General features: G+C 38.4%; 1 protein-coding gene across 1 annotated transcript in view; it reads left to right on the top strand.

The window, feature by feature from the left end:
- The window catches only part of PBRM1 (polybromo 1), a 123232-nt gene that overhangs the window by 73463 nt on the left and 27943 nt on the right, over positions 1-21826 (top strand). The window contains exons 20-24 of the mRNA XM_036030884.1: positions 8586-8769; positions 9971-10130; positions 10757-11020; positions 19641-19786; positions 21107-21264. Coding sequence (XP_035886777.1) covers positions 8586-8769; positions 9971-10130; positions 10757-11020; positions 19641-19786; positions 21107-21264 — 912 coding nt within the window. The remainder of the gene's footprint in view (positions 1-8585; positions 8770-9970; positions 10131-10756; positions 11021-19640; positions 19787-21106; positions 21265-21826) is intronic.

Here is a 21826-nt window from a genome sequence, read left to right as displayed (position 1 = left end):
AAGGGGGAGATAAGTATTTGAACATATAATCGCTGAAAACATCTCAAATTTCTTGAAAAGCATTAATCTTCAGCTCCAGGAACACCATTTAAGAAAACACAAAGAAAACCACATCTAAATACATTATGATCAAACTGCTGAAAGAGAAAATCTTGAAAGCAGCAAAACAACTCATCATGTCTAAGAAAACAGTAGTAATATAGTGATAGCTCATAAGAAATAGTATAGGCAAGAAAGCAGTGAGATGATATTCAAAGTGCTGAAAGGGAAAAAAACGGATCCAAAAATTATATATACAGCAAAACTGTTCTTCAGAAATGAAACTGGAATAAGACATTTCCAGATAAATAAAAACTGAGAGAATTCACTGATGGCAGATCTTCCCTATAAGAAGTAATAAAGGAATAGCTTTGGAATAAAAGAAAATGCCACCAGATGATAACGTGAATCCATAAGAAGTACTGAACAGTATTGGAAATGCTAAATGTGTGGGTAAACAAATATAAAAGACTGTGTTTTCATTTTTCCATTAAATTTCTTTTAAAAACATTAGATTGTTTAAAGGAATAATTATAATACTATTGCTATGTTTATAACATTTATAGCATTATAGCAGGTCCTCAAATAACATAATATTCAATGTCACTTCATTATAATGTTGATGAAATGAAATAGGAATTTAACTCTTGTCTATACCAATTAGCCTATAGTAAAAATTTGTTATATGTCATTTTGCTTAAAGTTGCTATCACCAATGCTGAGGACTTAATGCAGGTGACAGTAACAGCACAAAGCGGTGGAGCTATATTGGAGCCAAGTTTCAGTGTTTAAGTAAGTCAGTATTAACCTGAAGTAGATGGTCATAAGTTAAAGAGGCATATGGTAATTCATTAAAAAGTGTTAGCAAAGAAAGTTAATGCAGGACATAAAATGATGCTCTAGAAATGTTTGCTTAACACAAATGAAAGCAGTAAAGAAGGAAAAGAACAAAAAGACAAAAGACATACTAAAACAACAAAATTGCATGGATGAATTCAGTCATATCAATAAACACCCTACATATTGTGAACAGGCTAAACACGTCAGTCAAAATACATAGGCTATCAGACTAAATTTTAAAAGATCCAACTATGTGCTGTTTATAAATTTTTAAAAAGATTTTATTTATTTTATTTATGTATTTACTTATTTTTTAGATAAAAGGGATGGATGGGAGAAAGAGAGGGAGAGAAACATCAAGAGAGGTCCCCAAACTGGGGACCTGGCCCACAACCCAGGCTTGTACCCTGACTGGGAATCAGAACGCTGACCTTTCAGTTCACAGGCCGACACTCAATACACTGAGCCACACCAGCAAGGACAAGAATCATTTTTGATTGAAAGACGTAAATAGGTTGAAAGAAAAAGGAGGGGGAAATACACTATGAAAATAGTACCTACAGTGAATTGGAGAGGCTATATTGATATCAGAGAAATAGACTTTAAGAAAAGAAATATTACTAGAGATGAAGAGGGACATTTCATAATGTTGAAGGATCAAGACATTGGGAACATACAATATTTATAAATGTATATACAAAACAGTGGATTCCCCAAAATACATGAAGCAAAAGCTGACAGAATTGAAAACAGAAGTAGTTCAACAATTTTAATCCAGTACTCCTTTCTCAGCAATTCATATATCAACTACACCAAAAATCAGCAAAAATATAGAAGATTGAATAGCATTGCTACAGATTGAATGTTTATGTAAACCTGCTCCCCCGACCCCCCAAATTCCTGTTACAGCCTAATCTCCAATGTTATGGTATTTTGAGATATAGCCTTTAAGAGCTAATTAGGTTTGGATGTGGTCATGGGAACAGAGCCACCACAATGGGATTAGCGCCAGTATAAGGGGATGATAAATAAGAAGATAGCTGTCTGTGAACCAGAAAGTGGGCTCTCAACACTTACCAAGTCTGCTGGCGCTTTGACCTTACATTTCCCAACCTCCAGATCTTTAAGAAATGAATGTTTGTTATTTAAATCACTCAGTATGTGGTGGATGTTTTTTATAGCAGCCTCAGTTGACTAAGACAGGGACTAGCAACCAGCTTGATCTAACTGAAATGTAAAACACTGCACCCAGTGACTGCAGTGTACACAGTCTTATCAAGCAGTATGGACTGGTATTTAGGATAGATGATATGCTAGATCATAAAAGAAGTTTCAAAAAATGTAAAAGGATTGAAAGTATGCCAGGTTTCTTCTCTGAACACTGTTGGATTAGACAAGAAATCAGCAACAGAAAAAATTTGGGAAAATCCCCATATATATGGAAATTAAGCAGTATACTTCTAAATACATAGATGAAAGGAGACACTACAAGAGCAATTTTAAAAAATCTTGAATGAAAATGAAAACAACATACTACAATTTATGAAATATAGCTAAAGTAGTTCTTAGAAAAAAGTTTATAGGTTTAAACATGTGTGTTAGAATAAAAATCTAAAATCTATGTTTCTACCCCAAGAAGTTAGAAAATTAAAAGGGAACCAAACCTGAAGTAGAGAAAATAGTAAAGATAAAAGGGGAAATTAATGAAAGAAAAAGAAAATGCCATTGCTATAAAAGGTATGACATTTAGAACCACCCATGTTGTTTCTACTGACAAAATTTTATATAGATATTCTTGGACTTCCAGCCAAGATGGAGGCATAGGTAGGTACAGTGTGCCTCCTCGCACAACCAAAAGAAGGACAACAAATTTGAAAACAAAAATCAACCAGAACTGCCAGAAAATCGAACTGTATTATGGAAGTCTGGCAACCAAGGAGTTAAAAAAACAGTATTTATCCAGACCAGTAGGAGGGGCGAAGACGGGCAGCTAGAGTGGAAAGGGTGCATGGTAAAGCAGTGGCTGGCAGACTGGGCAGTCCCATATTTGCATGCTGACAAACCAGGAGGAACAACTAGGAAGCAAGACAGACCACAGAACCCAGGGTTCCAATGCGGGTAAATAAAGTCTCACATCCTCTGACTGAAAAAACCTGTGGGGGTTGAAGCAGTGGGAGAAACTCCCAGTCTCACAGGAGAGCTTGTTGGAGAGACCCAAAGTGTCCTAGAACATACACAAACCGACCTACCCAGGAATCAGCACTAGAAGGGCCCAGTTCGCATGTGGGTAGCAGGGAAAATGACTGAAAGCAGGGTGAGAGCTGAGCAAGCATCATTGTTCCCTCTTTGACCCCTTCCCCACATACAGCACCACAGTGCAGCCACGTGGGTTGCCCCGCCCTGATGAATACCTAATGTTCCACTCCTTACTATGTTTAACAGGAGTGCCAAGACAAAAAATATGGCTCACATAAAAGAACAGATCAGAGCTTGAGAAAAAATACAACTACCGTATTTTTCGGACCTTAACATGCACCTAGGTTTTAGAGGAGAAAAATAGGAAAAAAATTTTTTGAAACAAAAACCATGGTAAAATATTTAATAACATAAGTAACATATTTCGCCAGTGTACATGTAAACAGAACTCAACAGCAGCATTAACAACCATTATTCCTCCCACGTGCAGGGAGGGTGTGTCTTATAGTCAGAAAAATACATAAGTGCTGAAGAGATAGCCATCCCAGCAGATGCAGAGTTCAAAACTGGTAATCAGGATGCTCACAGAAATGGTTAAATATGGGCACAAAATAGGGGAAAAAGTGAAGGCTATAAAAAGTGAAATAAAGGAAAATATACAGGGAACCAACAGTGAAGGGAAGGAAACCAGGACTCAGATCAATGGTTTGAACCAGAAGAAAGAAATATACATTCATCCAGAACAGAGTATAACAGTTCAAAAAAATGAGGAGAATCTTAGGAACCTCTGAGACTTCAAATGTTCCAACATCCTAATGATAGGAGTGCCAAAAGGAGAAGGAAGAGCAAGAAATTGAAAACTTACTTGGAAAAATAATGAAGGAAAACTCCCAACAGGGCAAAGGAAATAGACATGCAAGTCCAGGAAGCTCAGAGTCCCAAAGAAGTTAGACCGAAAAAGTACACACCAAGGCCCACCATAATTACATTACCCAAGATTAAAGAGAAAGAATCTCAAAAGTAGCAAAAGAAAAGGAGGCAGTTACCTACAAAGGTGTTCCCATAAGACTGTCAGCTGATTTCTCAAAAGAAACCTTACAGGCAAGAAGGGACTGGAAAGAAGTATTTGAAGTCATGAAGTCATGGCAAGGACCCACATTGAACATTACATTATCCAGCAAAACTATCATTTAGCATGGAAGGGCAGATAAAGTGTTTCCCAGACAAGATCAAGTTAAAGGAGTCTATCATCACCAAGCCCTTATTACATGAAAAGTTAAAGGGATTTAGAAGAAGATCACAACTGAATAGTAAAATGGTAACAAACTCACAACTATCAAAACTAAACCTGAAAAGCTAAGCAAACAACTAGAACAGGAACAGAACCACAGAAATGGAGATCACATGGAGGGTTATCAGTTGGGAGGAGGAGGGGGAAGGGAGGAAAAGGTACAGGGAACAAGAAGCATAAATGGTAGGTACAAAATAGACAGGCAGTTAAGAATAGTAAAGGAAATGGAGAAGCCAAAGAACTTACATGTACGACCCATGAACATTAACTGAGGGGAAGGGGATCCTGGTGGGAGGATGGATGAAGGGTGGAATGGGACCAAGGGGAGAAAAAAAATGAGACAACAGTTATAGCATAATCAATAAAATATACTTAAATATAATGTTGAGGGGGGGAAATGTTTTCAATGGTAGCAAAAAGGAAACATTTAGAGAAGGATTAGAAGATAAAGTTGAAGAAGTCTCTGAAGGAGTAGAAAGGAATAGAACAACAACAAATGGAAATAAAGAAAAAGATAACTAAAAGAGTGGCCCAGGAGGCCCAGAATCCAAATAACTGCAGGACACAGTTGTGCTAAGTTTTCTGCCACTATACATATAACAAGGGGTCCCATTTCTTCCACTTTCCAGTAACATTTTCTTTTTCTTCTGAGCCTTCAACTGCAAAGTTGTTGATGTCCATTTCTCTATCAACAGTCTATTTAAGGCATTCTAGGCTAAATGTTCTATCATGCTTCTCATAATTCTTTCAGTCTCTACTTAGTACCCAATTTCAAAGTCACCTCCATATTTTTTAGGTATTTGTTATAGTAAGATTACCAGATACCCAAATTCCATCAAAATATCAGCTCAAAAGTTCCAAATCTCATTATTTCAATTATGTTTGTGAGGCTCTGTGTGTGATCCATCCTGGGATACAATTCCTCTCTATTTGTGGACCTAAGAAACAAACAAAAAAAAAAACAAGTTCTCTGCTCCTACAAAATAGTGATGGGACATGCATAGGCTAAAAGAGACATTCCCATTCAAAAAAGGCAAGTGGGAGACTTCCGCCCAAGATGGAGGTGTAGGTAGACATCCACTGTTCCTCCTCTCACAACCAAAAGAAAGACAACAACAATTTAAAACAAAAGAACAGAACTGACAGAAAATCAAACTTTATGGAAGTCTGACAACCAAGGAGTTAAAGAAGATACATTCATCCAAACTGGTAGGAGGGGCGGAGTCGGGCAGCAGGGGCAAAGTCAGGCAGCTCAGGCAAGGCAGCAGCTAGTGGACCAAGGTGCCCAAGGCAGCGGCTAACGGAGCCAGCGAGATGGCAGATTGTGGAGTGGGGCGAGCAAGGCTGCAGCTGGCAGACCAGTGGTCCCACATTCACTTGCAGATAAACCAGGTGAAACAAAGCAGGAGTGAAAAAAACTTTCCTGTGAGGCAACTCCTAGCCTCACAGGAAAGTTTGTTGGAGAGACCCACAGAGTCCTAGAACATACACAAACCCACCCACCTGGGAGTCAGTACCAGAAGGGCCCAATTTGCTTGTAGGAAGCAGGGGAAGTAACTGAAATCCGGCAGAGAGTGGAGCAAGCGCCATTATTCCCTCTTGGACCCCACCCCCACATACAGTGTCACAACCCAGGGACATGGGTTACCCTGCCCTGGTGAACACCTAAGGCTCCGCCCCTCACTGCTAACAGGCATGTCAAGACCAAAAAAAATGGCCCAAACAGAAGGACAAATCAAAGCTCCACAGCAAATACAACTAAGTGACGGAGAGATAGCCGACCTATCCGATACGCAGTTCAAAGCACTGGTGATCAGGATGCTCACAGAATTGGTTGAATTTGGTCGCAAATTAGATGGAAAAATGAAGGCTATGCTAAGTGAAATGAAGGAAAATGCACAGGGAACCAATAGTGATGGGAAGAAAACTGGGACTCAGATCAATGGAGTGGACCAGAAGGAAGAAAGAAACAACCAAACAGAAAAGAATGAAGAAACAAGAATTCAAAATAATGAGGAGAGGCTTAGGAACCTCCAGGACATCTTTCAGTGTTCCAACGTCTGTATTATAGGGGTGCCAGAAGAAGAAGAGGAAGAGCAACAAGTGGAAAACATATTTGAACAAATAATAAAGGAGAACTTCCCCAATCTGGCGAAGTAAATAGACTTCCAGGAAGTCCAGGAAGCTCAGAGTCCCAAAGAAGTTGGACCCAAAGAGGAACACACCAAGGCACACCATAATTACATTAGCCAAGATTAAAATGAAGGAGAGAATCCTAGAAGCAGCAAGAGATAAGGAGACAGTCTCCTACAAAGGAGTTCCCATCAGACTGTCAGCTGATTTCTCAAAAGAGACCTTGAAAGGCAAGAAGGGGCTGGAAAGAAGTATTCTAAGCCATGAAAGGCAAGGACCTACATCCAAGATTGCTCTATCCAGCAAAGCTTTCATTTAGAATGGAAGGGCAGATAAAGTGCTTCTCAGATAAGGCCAAGTTGAGTTCATCATCACCAGCCCTTATTATATGAAATGTTAAAGGGATTTATCTTAGAAAAAGAAGATAAAAAATATGAACAGTAAAATGACAGCAAACTCACAATTATTAACATCCACACCTAAAACAAAAGCAAAAGCAAACTAAGCAACTAGAACAGGAACAGAACCACAGAAATGGAGATCACATGGAGGGTTAGCAACAGAGGAGTGGGAGGAGGAGAGAGGGGGGGAAAGGTACAGAGAATACGTAGCATAGATGGTAGGTAGAAAATAGACGGGGAGGGCAAGAATAGTCTGGGAAATGTAGAAGCTAAAGAACTTATGACACATGGACATGAACTGAAGGGGGAATGTAGGTAGGGGGGTGCAGGGTGGAGGGGAGTAAAAGGGGAAAAAACAGACAAATGTAAAAGCATAATCAATAAAATACATTTTTTAAAAGAGAGAGAGAAGTGGAAGGGAAAAAGAGTCATCAATTGCAAGCAATTTTAAAATCCAACCAGGCAAACTTCATTAGGTTTCAAGGCCTGGAAAATAGTCTTCTGTAGCTCAGTACTCTGCAATCTGAATAATCCTTTTCTTTAAAGATTGCATGTGTTTACAGCTGAGTTGTTTTATCAGCCTTTATTCCTGCTTAGAATTTGGGGGGGTTAAAGAATCTTGTGAATATGCTGCATATCTCACAGGGATTCAGTTGATTAATCAACTATTAGATAACCTTTTTTTTCCCTCCAAAATTGAAAGCTTTAATAAAAGTATAAGGATCTGGTATACCAATGTTAGAGAGGGAATGGAGAAACTACCCCTTTCAGCAAAACTGTGAGAGGCTTAAATCAGTATAGACTTTTAGGAGTCAATTTGTAATATATATATATATATATATATATATATATATATATATATATATATGTATATGTATGTATTTTAAGATTTTATTTATTTATTTTTAGAGAATGGAAGGGAAGGAGAAAGAGATAGAGAGAAACATCAATGTGTGGTTGCTTCTTGCATGCTCCCCAATGGGGGACCTGGCCTGCAACCCAGGCATGTGCCCTGCCTGGGAATTGAACCAGTGACCTTTTGGTTCACAGGCCGGCACTCAATCCACTGAGCCACACCAGCCAGGGCTGTAATATACATTAAAAAACAAAAACAAAACATTTAAAATGCTTATTTCCAACTGTTCCATTCATGAAAAATTATCCTAAGGAAATAGTCAAGGATGTGAGCAGAACTTAATTCTCAGGGGAAATGTGCATGATATATATATAGTTTATTATATATTATGTAATATACATATGCCATATTTCCTCAGTTCTTAGGAGTCCATTAGTTGTGTCATATCCATGTCATAGCTATTAGGGAAAATTTCCGGAGACATTAAGATGAAGATAAAGAACATATGAGATTACCTCTAGGATTACATGGTTTATATGTGACCTATTCTTTATACTTTTCAGTATCATTCAGAATGACTGTATGGAACATATATTACCGTAATTTTTATTTTATAGATCCTTTATTTAATGTATTTATTTAAATTATTGGCAGTTAGTTGTAATAACTTCCAGTAGGGGCTACTAGGAATGTGTATATTACACTATTTGTTTTTAATCCTGCCTTTAAGTGTCCAGAAAAGAATTAAATATATTAGTATATATTGTTTGAATCCTCCATATGATTTCAACATTTCTTTAATGAGAACCTCTTTGTCTTTTTACTTAAGAGGCTGAAAAGAGTGAAGATTCCTCAGGTGCTGCAGGCCTCTCAGGCTTACATCGCACATACAGCCAGGACTGCAGCTTTAAGAACAGCATGTACCATGTTGGAGATTACGTCTATGTAGAACCCGCGGAAGCCAACCTACAACCTCATATAGTCTGTATTGAGAGACTGTGGGAAGATTCCGCTGGTAAGTTCATTTTAAATTGAAGGACAGATTTGTGAGATGTGACTGTTTTATTCCTTAGTCCTCTGGAAGAAAATTATAATTCATACATTTTACATCTTCTAGTGATAATTGTTCTACAATATATAAAATAGAATTAAGCACCCACTACATGAAAAACATGGGATCTAGCATTATGGAGCAATGGCACAGCTTGGTCAAAAGAAATGTAACTTCTTAAAGTCTAGTTGATATTTATTCATTCAGTATTTATTAAACACACACCATAAGCCAAACTCTGTAGGTAAAACTACACCAATAAAATCACAAATAAGCCCTGGGTGGCATGGCTCAGTGGATTGAGCGCAGGCTGCAAACCAAAGTGTCGCAGGTTCGATTCCCAGTCAGGGCACATGCCTGGGTTGCAGGCCATGGCCCCCAGCAACCGCACATTGATGTTTCTCTCTCTCTCTCTTTCTCCCTCCCTTCCCTCTCTAAAAATAAATAAATAAAATCTTTAAAAAAAAAAAATCACAAATAAAAGATTATTACAGGAAGACATCTGCCTTGGCTTAGAATTTTATTTCAAAAAGCTTCCGGGCCCTGGCTAGTGTGGCTCAGTGAGTACCGGCGTGTGAACCAAAGGGTCACTGGTTCAATTCCCAGTCAGGGCACGTGCCTGGGTTGCAGGCCAGGTCCCCCATGGAGGGGCCCAGGAGAGGCAACCACACATTGATGTTTCTCCCTCTCTTTCTTGCTCTCTTCCCCTGTCTCTAAAAATATATAAATAAAATCTTTGAAACAAAAAAAAATGATTTCCTAGAACAGTTTCCTTTAACTTGAGACATGGACAATGAATAGGATTTAATGCAGCCCAAAGCAGGCAGAAATGTGATCCAGGCAGTGTAATTCTTTCAGCCGTTCACCATGTGCAGTACTTTCATTCCTGACCCCAGCAAACTAGAGCAGGTCTCATCACCTTCCTGATTCGATGTATTATTTATCTTTTAATATGAGATGAAAAGTAGCATTTTGTTAGGCCTTATTACAATTTATTATTTTAAAGTATTATTTCTGCTAAGATGATTATGTTAAGGAACATGGCCTAAAAAGCATATTGGTAGGTTCAGGCCATGGCAAAATACATGGATTTGTTCATTTTGCAAAGAATATGTGATTTCTGTTAATGGTAATTCTCTCTCTCTCTTTGTCTTTCTTTTTGAGGGGAAAAAATGGTTATATGGCTGTTGGTTTTATCGGCCAAATGAAACATTCCATTTGGCTACCACGAAATTCCTAGAAAAAGAAGTTTTTAAGAGTGACTATTACAACAAAGTTCCTGTTAGTAAAATTCTGGGAAAATGTGTGGTCATGTTTGTCAAGGTAAGAAACTCATTAGTCCCAAAAGTATAAATTATTACATGGGAATAAAATTTATAACTCACACAAAAAAGTGTTTATAAAATTGGGAGCTCTGTTTTAAGCTGTTTGGAAAAAAAATATTTTTTAAAGCTGTATATAAATATTTAGGAATAAACTTGGAACATGAGGGTGAAAGACCATTTGCTGCCTATACAATGTAGCTATATGCAATCAGTTTAATTTTTTTATATTTCCAGAAATATAATTTTTAAGGATGACATTTTCTGAAAGATCATTATAACTTGCTAGTGTGGTTTTCAGGTAATAAGTTGTACTTTTGTGTATCTATCAGATGTAAGCACAGGAGCCCTGCCCAAAGCTTCAAGGAACACTATAGCTGTATTAATACTAATATATTTTCAAAAGGGCAATTTTTAGGTTAAATAAGTTAAATGATACGTATTTAGGAAAGTCATTCTGAATCAAAAACACTGCTAGATCTCTAGCCATTTACCATTTGTTGTTAACTGTTAGAAAGTCTAAACATTTTAACTTTTATTTGGTTGGTGTTTATTTTTGGAATTTTCTTTTTTGTTCGTTGATTTTCAGAAAATGCACCTAATTAATTTTATCATTATATCCCCCAGGAATACTTTAAATTATGTCCAGAAAACTTTCGAGATGAAGATGTTTTTGTCTGTGAGTCACGGTATTCTGCCAAAACCAAATCTTTTAAGAAAATTAAACTGTGGACCATGCCCGTCAGTTCAGTTAGGTTTGTCCCTCGGGATGTACCCTTGCCAGTGGTTCGAGTGGCTTCAGTATTTGCAAATGCAGATAAAGGGGATGATGAAAAGAATACAGACAACTCAGAAGACAATCGAACTGAAGACAATTTTAACTTGGAAAAGGTATGTTGACAATAGCCACACAGAAAAGAATTTTATATTTCAAAATAAATAATATAAAACCTTAGTCAAACAGAAAGAAGAGAACTTTAAAGGAGAGACAAAAGTTAATACTTGGTCTTGCCTGGTGAGGGTCAGTAGGTTGGGCATCGTCCCGCAAACTGAAAGGTCGCTAGTTTGATTCCCAGTCAGGGCACATGGCCTGGGTTGTAGGCGAGTTCCCAGGTTGGGGGCATGCCAGAGGCAACCCATCGATGTTTCTCTCGCACATCAATGTTTCTCCCTCCCTTCAGCTCTTTCTAAAAATAAATAAATAAAATCTTATTTAAAAATGAAGAAGTAAAAAGAAAGATTATTATAACTTGCTAGATCATTATTACTTAGACAACAGAATTGTAGAATTTAAAAGTAAATCCAAATGCTAATCCTCTGACAAGTCCAATGAGATAAACTACCAACCATTCTAATACAGAAAAAAGAAGGGAATTAAGCTCAGGCATTTAAAATGTGTAAGAAATTAAAGACTTCTGTGTTTTTTGTTAATAAATTTGAAAGCCTGAATAAAATGAATAATTTTGTAGGATAATGTAAATTACTAAAGTTGAATCAAGAAGAGATATAACACATAAGTAGATAACAACATGAATAAATATTTTTAAGTATCAGAGAGCCAACCCCAAAGAGCACTCAGACTAGATAATTTCATAGGTGGATTTGTTTAACCCTTTAAGGAACCTATAATTACAATGTTTAAATTATTTCAGAGCATGGAAAACAAAGAAAACTTAAGTTTGTTTTACAAAGCCAGAATAATCTTGATTCCAAAGCCTGACAAATAAAAAGCTACAGTTCAGTCTCACAGATATTGATGGCAAAAAAAAAAATTGGGGAGAAAAGTGTTTTTACAAGTGAAATCAAATTAGTGAAGAACATGACCAAGTCTTCCAGCCAAGATGGAGGCATAGGTAGACACACTGTGCCTCCTTGCACAACGAAAATAAGGACAACAACAATTTAGAAACAAAATAACCAGAACTGACAGAAAATTGAACTGTATGGAAGTCTGACAACCAAGGACTTAAAATAGACACATTCATCCAAACCAGTAGGCAGGGTGAATTCTGGCAGCCAGGCAGAGAGGGGTCACAGCACAAAAAGCAGTGGCAATGGGTGCACAAGGCAACTCGTTGCCCACAAGACAGCAGCAGGTGGACTCTGGGCGAGCAGGCAGCAGCTGGCAGAACCCGACAAGGGCGGGCCCACCAAAGCAGCGATTATGAAGCAAGGCACTGCAGCTGACTGACCAGGCAATCCCACATTCGTGCACAGATAAACCAGGTGAAACTGGGGAGTGAGACAGACCGTGCAGTACAGGGTCCCAGAACCAGGAGCCTCAAAACACTGATTGAAAACACCTGTGGGGGTTAAGGCACAGAGAAAGACTCCTAGCCTCACAGGAAAGTTTGTTGGAGAGACCCACAGAGTCCTAGAACATACACAAACCCACCCACCTGGGAGTCAGTACCAGAAGGGCCCAATTTGCTTGTAGGAAGCAGGGGAAGTAACTGAAATCCGGCAGAGAGTGGAGCAAGCGCCATTATTCCCTCTTGGACCCCACCCCCACATAGTGTCACAACCCAGGGACATGGGTTACCCTGCCCTGGTGAACACCTAAGGCTCCGCCCCTCACTGCTAACAGGCATGTCAAGACCAAAAAAATGGCCCAAACAGAAGGACAAATCAAAGCTCCACAGCAAATACAACTAAGTGACGGAGAGATAGCCGACCTATCCGATACGCAGTTCAAAGCACTGGTGATCAGGATGCTCACAGAATTGGTTGAATTTGGTCGCAAATTAGATGGAAAAATGAAGGCTGTGCTAAGTGAAATGAAGGAAAATGCACAGGGAACCAATAGTGATGGGAAGAAAACTGGGACTCAGATCAATGGAGTGGACCAGAAGGAAGAAAGAAACAACCAAACAGAAAAGAATGAAGAAACAAGAATTCAAAATAATGAGGAGAGGCTTAGGAACCTCCAGGACATCTTTCAGTGTTCCAACGTCTGTATTATAGGGGTGCCAGAAGAAGAAGAGGAAGAGCAACAAGTGGAAAACATATTTGAACAAATAATAAAGGAGAACTTCCCCAATCTGGCGAAGTAAATAGACTTCCAGGAAGTCCAGGAAGCTCAGAGTCCCAAAGAAGTTGGACCCAAAGAGGAACACACCAAGGCACACCATAATTACATTAGCCAAGATTAAAATGAAGGAGAGAATCCTAGAAGCAGCAAGAGATAAGGAGACAGTCTCCTACAAAGGAGTTCCCATCAGACTGTCAGCTGATTTCTCAAAAGAGACCTTGAAAGGCAAGAAGGGGCTGGAAAGAAGTATTCTAAGCCATGAAAGGCAAGGACCTACATCCAAGATTGCTCTATCCAGCAAAGCTTTCATTTAGAATGGAAGGGCAGATAAAGTGCTTCTCAGATAAGGCCAAGTTGAGTTCATCATCACCAAGCCCTTATTATATGAAATGTTAAAGGGATTTATCTTAGAAAAAGAAGATAAAAAATATGAACAGTAAAATGACAGCAAACTCACAATTATTAACATCCACACCTAAAACAAAAGCAAAAGCAAACTAAGCAACTAGAACAGGAACAGAACCACAGAAATGGAGATCACATGGAGGGTTAGCAACAGGGGAGTGGGAGGAGGAGAGAAGGGGAAAAGGTGCAGAGAATACGTAGCATAGATGGTAGGTAGAAAATAGACGGGGAGGGCAAGAATAGTCTGGGAAATGTAGAAGCTAAAGAACTTATGACACATGGACATGAACTGAAGCGGGGGAATGTTGGTGGACAGGGTGTGTAGTGTGGAGGGGAATGAAGTGGGGTGATGGGACAACTGTAAGCATAACCAATAAAATACATTTAAAAAATGTCCAAGTAGAGTTCATTCTCAGAAAGCAAGGATTTTTCAAAATTAGGAATACCCACTAATTTTATTATCGTAATAGATTAAAAGAGAAATTATTTGGTGACGTACATTATGTGTTTTAGTTTTTAGATGCATATTTCCTCAGTGATTTTTTATTATATTTAATCTTTATTGTATTTTTCCCATTTCCCTTTAGTCCCCTTATACTCCCCTACCCCCATTAATCACCACACTGTTGTCCATGCCCATGAGTCCTTTTTCCTTTTTGCTCAATCAAGGAATATACATGAGTAAGGAGCTTGCTGTACCATTTCCTATATTTTTCTGAAAGTAGCCAATGTAGTTAGACAAAGCAGTGAAAATACTGACAGAGGCAAGATTCTTTTTTTTTTTTTTTTTGCAGATAATGGTGAGAACATCTATATATAAATCAGTAGCTTTCTTATATAAACATAATTCATAAACCTTTTAAAGGGAAAATGAAAACCATCAGTCTACTAAAGGACATAAAAGACTTAAACAAATTATTTTTGGAATGGACAAAGTTATTCTAATATTCTTATGAAAGAATAAATATGTATGTGACAGTCACCAGAAAAAGAAGAATAAAAGAAAATAATCTGGGACTTCCGGCAAGATGGAGGAATAGGTGGACACACCGTACCTCCTCGCACAAACAAGAATAGAACAACAATAATTTACAGACATAATTTCACTCAGAACTGTCAGAGGATTTATCTGAATGGAAGTCAGATAGCCAAGAACTTGAAGTAGACCCGTACATCCAGACTGGTAGGAGATGACGAGCCAGGCGGGCGCGCGGCTGGTGCAGGTCGGCGGTGCGCGGAGGTCGGGGAAATTTGGCTCAAAATTGGCACAACAGCCACCCGGGGCGCAAGATCACAGCAGTGATCCCTGAGTACCCAGGCAGCGGCTGGGGGAACCAGTAGGGCAGCGATTGTGGACCCAGGCAGAGCTCGAGGCCCAGGATCCCAAGCAAGGAAGTGTCTGAGCCCAGGATTACGGAACTGCCGCCATTGTTCCCTCCTGTCCCCGCCCCCACATATAACATCACAAGCTAGTGACTGGGGTGCGCAGCCCCCGTGAACACCTAAGCCTCCGCCCCCCACCATAACAATAGCGACCAGACCGGAAAAGAAAAAACAAAATAATAGGAGAGACAGGGAAAGACATAAGACATGTTTCCAGCAGAACAGATCAGTCCCCCAGGACTCATCCTTTTGAGCGAGCAAGAAATAGCCAATCTGTCAGATGCACAGTTCAAAACACTGGTGATCAGAAAGCTCACAGAATTGGTTGACTTTAGGCGCAATGGAGATGAAAGGATGCAGGTTACCATAAAAGAGATGCAGGAAGATACGTGGAGGAGAGCCAATAGTGAAAGGAAGGAATATGAGTCTCAAAACAATACAGTGGACCAGAACGAAGATAGAATCAACCAAGCAGGAAAGCATGATGAAATAAGAATTCAAAAAATTGAGGAAAAGATTAAGAGCATCCAAGACACCTTTAAACGTTCCAATATCCAAATTATAGGGGTACCAGAATCGGAAGGGGAAAAGCAACAGATTGAGCACGTATTTGAACAAATAATAAAGAACTTCCCCAATCTGGCAAAGGGAACAGTCTTCCAAGAAATCCAAGAAGCTCAGAGAGCCCCAAAGAAGTTGGACCCAAGAAGAAACACACCAAGGCACATCATAATTACATTGGCCAAGGTAAAAACGAAGGAGAGAATCCTAGAAGTAGCAAGAGATAAGGGGACAGTAACCTACAAAGGAGTTCCCATCAGACTGTCAGCTGATTTCTCCAAAGAGACCTTACAGGCGAGAAGGGGTTGGAAAGAAATATTCCAAGTCGTGAAAGACAAGGACCTATATCCCAGATTGCTCTATCCAGCAAAGCTCTCATTTAGAATGGAAGGGCAGATAAAGTGCTTCTCAGATAAGGTCAAGTTAAAGGAGTTCATCATCACCAAGCCCTTATTTTATGAAATGCTAAAGGGACTTATCTAAGAAAAGAAGATAAAGAGAAGACATGTATAGTAAAAGGACAGGAAACTCACAAATATTAACAACCACCTAAAGCAAAACCAAAAGAAACTAAGTAAACAACTAGAACAGGAACAGAACCACAGAAATGGAGGGCACATGGAGGGTTAGCAGCAGGGGGTGGGAGGAGGAGAGAGGGGGGAAAAGGTATAGAGAATAAGTAGCATAGAATGTAGGTTGAAAATAGATAAGGGGAGTGCAAGAATAGTACGGGAAATGTAGAAACTAAAGAACTCATAAGTATGACACATGGATATGAACTAAAGGGGGGAAATGTGGGTGGGAGGGGGGTACAGGGTGGAGGCTACAGAAGGGGGGAAATGGGACAACTGTAATAGCATAGTCAATAAAATATATTTTTTAAAAAATATGTCCATTTTCATGTTCTAATACTTGATATTTCTTATATTTTACCAGTATGTGTAAGAATCATAAACACATTAATTTTAAAAGAAGAAATATCAGGAGAAGCTAATGTGAAATTAACCTAGATTCGTTATTTTTATTATTGGAATTCTTAAGTCCCCAGGGTCTTCTCTGTATTAGTTACTGTTTTGTCTCATTATTTTGATATTGGATGGCCAAGACAAGTCATTCCAGAAACTTTTTTAAAGATACTTTAGAAAACAACCCATTCCTAAAGTAAAAAGGAATTCTTTTAACTATAGTTCATATACAATATTATATTGGTTTAAAGTAGGCAATATAGTGATTCAGCACTTACGTAAACTGTTACTGTGCAAAGTTATTATAATACTGTTGTCTGTATTTTCTGTGCTGTACATTACATCCCATGACTTTTCATTTTACGCTGGAAGTTTGTACCTCTTAATCCCCTCATCTCTTTTTGCATCCCTTCTGGCAACTATCAGTTTGTCCTCTGTGTCTGTGAGTCTGTTAGATTACACATGTAAGTGAAATCATGTGGTATATTTTTCCCTGACTTATTTAACTTAGCTCTCTAAGTCTATCCATGTTGTTGCAAATGACAAGATTCCTTTTTCTGTGGCTCAGTAGTATTCCTGTGTGTGTGTGTGTGTGTGTGTGTGTGTGATCTTCATTCATGTATGGATGGATACCTAGGTTGCTTTCATATCTTGGCCATTGTAAATAATGCCTCAGTGAACACAGGGGTGTGTGTTTCTTTCATATTAGTGTTTTTCTTTGGACAAATATCCCAAAGTGGAGAATTGCTAGATTGTATGACATTTTTAATCTTTAGAGAAACCTAAATACTGTTTTCCATAGCAGCTGCACCAATTTACAGCCCTACTAACAGTGCACAAGGATTTCTTTTTCTCCAAATCCTTGCTAATACTTGTTATTTGTTGTCTTTTTAATAGCCATTCTGACAGATGTGAGGTGATATCTCATTGTAGTTTTGATTTGCATTTCCTTTGTAATAGTTGAGCATCTTTATTGTATCTGTTGGCCATCTGTATTTCTTCTTTGGAGAAATGTCTGTTCAGGTCCTCTGCCCCTCCCCCTTTTTTAAATTTTCACCTGATACAGAGGAAGGGGAGAAAGAGAGAAACATCAATTGGTTGGCTCCTGTAGGCTCCCTGACCAGGGACTTGAACCTACAACCTGGGTATGTGCCCTGGATAGGAATTGAACCTGCAACCTTTCTGTGTATGGGGATGACACTCCAACCAGCTGAGCCACACTGGCCAGGGCCTCTGCCCGTTTTTCATTTGGATTGTTTGTTTTTATGTTGAGTTGTATGAGTTTTTTAAAAATTTTGGATATTAATTTACCATATATATCACTTGCAAATATCTTTTCCTATTCAGTAGGTTGCCTTTTTGTTTGTGGTTTCCTTTATTGTGCAAAACCTTTTTGTTTTAATATAATCCCATTTGTTTATATTTGCTTTCATTGCCCTTGCCCAAGGAGACACATAAAAAAAAAATATTGCTAAGAACGTTATAGAGTTTACTTCCTATATTTCCTTCTAGGAGTTTTATGGTTTCAAGTCTTACATTTCAGTCTTTAATCCATTTCCATTTCATTTTTGTGTATGCTATATAAAAGTGTCTTTATTTTTTGCTTGTAGGCTATCCATTTTTTCCAACACCATTTATTGAAGAGACTGTTGTTTCCCCATTGTATGTTCTTGGCCTCTTTTGTTGTAGATTAATTGACCAGAAAATGGTATTCTTAATCTCAGGGGTTACTTCTATATAGCTTCCATTCCTTCAAGTGCCCCTTCACTAGCATTTATATGGCACCTCTTTCATTTGTAAGGATTTTCCCCTCAAAGACTATTTTAATATCATTTGAAGTGTTTAAGATCAAAACATCAGATTATTTGGTCATTCTAAAGGAGATTTTCTCTTTTTTTGAAGTTTCAAGTTTTCTCAGAGAGACAGGGAGATGCAGTAGAATATTTTGTGGTTCTAGAGTTTCCTGAGCTTTTAAAACACCTAGCACTTAGCCCTGACTGGTGTAGCTCAGTGGATTGAGCGCCGGCTGCGAACCAAAGTGTCGCCGGTTCAATGCCCAGTCAGGGCACATGCCTGGGTTGCAGGCCACGGCCCCTGGCAACCGCACATTGATGTTTCTCTCTCTCTCTCTTCTTTCCCTCTCTAAAAATAAATAAATAAAATCTTTAAAAAAAAACCTATCACTTTGTTCATTATTTGCTAGGTTCTCAGTAAAAGATTTTTTTTACTTCCGTTAGTCAAGTTTCTCTATTTTGTTGCCAAGACTATAAAACAACAATAATGAATGTTTGTACTTTACACAAATCAGACATTGTTCAGTGTACCTACATGGATTATGTCATTTAAGCTTCCTAACAACACTGTCTGATGAGGACACTAAGGCGTAAGAGGTTAAGTAATTTGTCATAGCAGTCAGTAGATGACAGACCCTGTAATTTATTAAAAAACACAATATGTGTGTTTAGGTCACGGAGATTATATTATTCCTTTCTATTTTGGAATAAACCAAAATGATAAAATTTAAATATATTTATTGTTAATGTTAAGAAATTGAGAGCTCAGTGAATGTGGTGAAGAGGGAACTTGTGTAGAATTTGCTCCTTATACTCTATAATAGTTCATGAATGAGGCTGCTTCTGAATGCTAAGTCTTCTCCATTGTGTTTTTGCTAAAGGCTATGGGAATGGGGGGGGGGAAGCATCTTGAAGTAACATTTTATGAAAATTAACTAGAAATTTAAAATAGATGCAAATACCATATGATTTTATTTATATGTGGAATCTAATGAACAAACTGAAATAACAAGCAAAATAAAGACAAACTCAGAGAACAGGCTAATAGCTCTCGGGTGGGGATTAGTTACTGGGTGGAAGGATTGAGCAAAAGGAAAAGGACTCATGGACATGGACAACAGTGTAATAATTACAGGGGACAGGGTATAAGTAGGTAAGTGATAATGAAAAAAACAATTAAAAATAAAAGATATAATATTTGATAAGACTCAGTTTGATTTCAGTAGCCTAATCTTTTGGTTTTTCTTCATCAAGGCTTCTATTATTTTTTTCTTTTAAGTTAGTATGAAGGAAAGTCTGTTTCTCTTTCTTATTTTCTCTGTCTACTCCTTGATTGTCAGCTGTGTACCTTCAACCAGTTTCCTTTACAACAGGAGAAGGAAGATGTCCCTGTGGAAATGTCCAATGGGGAACCAGGTTGCCACTACTTTGAGCAGCTCCGTTACAATGACATGTGGCTGAAGGTTGGCGACTGTGTCTTCATTAAGTCCCATGGCCTTGTGCGTCCTCGTGTGGGCAGGTGAGTGTTATTGAAGTAGGGGGATAAAGTTGCTTCTGAGAGATGTGGAGCCAGAAAAAAAAAAAATCATCCTGCCCTAGCTGGTATACCTCAGTGGATTGAGCGTCGTGCTGCGAACCAAAGGGTCGCCAATTCAATTCCAGTGTAGGGCATATACCTGGGTTGCAGACCAGGTCCTCCAGTAGGGGACGTGTAAGAGGCAACCACACATTGATGGTTCTCTCTCTTTCCCCTCCCGTCCCCTCTCTTAAAAATAAATAAATAAAATCTTTTTAAAAAAATTTCATTCCTCTTTAGGATGAAGACAAAAGTCTCCCCAGGTCACTTACCCAGCTTTCTCTCATACCGCACTTCCCCTGCTTTTGCCTCTAGCGATACTTCCTTCTTTATATTCCTTCATGAAATCTTTTTTTTGTCTCCTACCATTTACTGAACTCTCAACCCTGAAATCTCCCTGCCCACTTCAAATGGTAAACCCTTTTAGCTTAAATTTGATACGGTACGTCCCTAAGGGGAAAGCTTCTATCCCCTCCAGACTGGGTTAGGTCCCCTGTTACACATTCTCAGAACACCATGTATTTTCTTCTCCTTGGAGCACATATCACATTATATTATTCTCAGGTTCTGTACTGGACTGCAAATGCCCTAAGAGTAGTGACCCTCTCTTTTTCTTTGTATCCCTTATTTCAAACATAGTACCTGAAATAGAGTAAGGGCTCAGATATTTGAATGAACAAGTAAGTGGATGAAAGTATGGCTGAATGACATAAAACAACAGTAAAAATGTCAAAGACAGCACTGGGCAGTGCTTAGGAAGAGTAGTGGGTTCCAAGAGATCTTGTTTTAAGTCCCAGCCCTGCTAGTTTCAAATTATTTGCAAATGATTTACCTCTTTGAGTCAATTTCCTTGTATTTATTTCAGCATTCACTAATCATTTATTATACACCTCCCATTAGTCAGTCTAAGGATGCATAGTAAATGAAAGAGACAAATATCCTTAGTCCCATGGATGTTTGTACTAATAGGAAGATAAGGAATAAACATCATGAATAAGTAAAGTATATAATATATATATCATGTTAAAATAATTTTTTCTCTTAAATGAACAGCCAAATGTTCATTTCTCTTTTTCCAAGTTTCTTCTCATGTGCTTAAAGGAAGAAAAAAAAATCAAGGAAATTGTTTTATCAAAACAACCAGTGACACTCCTCTGCATATTAAGTTTTTGGTTAATGAAATTTTTGTTACATTAATCCTTCAAGAATGAAGCTTATTAAAATGTTATTTTAATGGAATTTCTCTCTTGTTTCCCTCCCAAGAATTGAAAAGGTATGGGTCCGAGATGGAGCTGCATATTTTTATGGCCCCATCTTCATTCACCCAGAAGAGACAGAACATGAGCCCACAAAAATGTTCTACAAAAAAGAAGTGTTTCTAAGTAATCTGGAAGAAACCTGTCCCATGACATGTATTCTGGGTATGTATATATGCCACTTCATTTATCACATTCATTCCACAACAATTGGTTAAATACTTCTGGGCTAGGCACTGTTGTAGATGCTAGGTATGCAGCAATAAACAAACTAAAGTCTCTGCTCTTTTAGAGACTTAACAATGGGGTAGAGGTTGGGGAGTCAGTAAATTAAAGTGAAATATATAGAACATCAGGTAGTATTTAGGACTATGAATAAGAATAAAGCAGAGGAAGGAGGATGGAGATTACTGTTGAGAGGAGATCTTGTTTCAGGTAGTGTACAGTCATCAAAAGCCTCTCTGATAGATGACATGTGAATAGAGCCCTAAAGGATATGAGAAAGAAAACCATTTGAATATCTGAGATTTCACTCCTTTTAGGCATAGCAAACACCAAATGCAAAGACCTAAGGCAGAGTATCTGGGCATGTTTGAGACACAATAAGCAAGCTGGGTATCTGGATCAGGGCAGGGGCATGTGGGAGGGAATGAGCCTTCTGAGGTAGTTAAGCACCCAGTTAAGCACTATGTGACCTACAGGTAGGTCCTGTAGACAGTGCAGAAAT

The sequence above is a fragment of the Phyllostomus discolor genome, chromosome 7, assembly GCF_004126475.2.
Source record: "Phyllostomus discolor isolate MPI-MPIP mPhyDis1 chromosome 7, mPhyDis1.pri.v3, whole genome shotgun sequence".
Classification (NCBI taxonomy): domain Eukaryota; kingdom Metazoa; phylum Chordata; class Mammalia; order Chiroptera; family Phyllostomidae; genus Phyllostomus; species Phyllostomus discolor.
The sequence above is the reverse complement of the archived record's forward strand: the minus strand, read 5'-3'. Positions and strand labels throughout refer to the sequence as shown.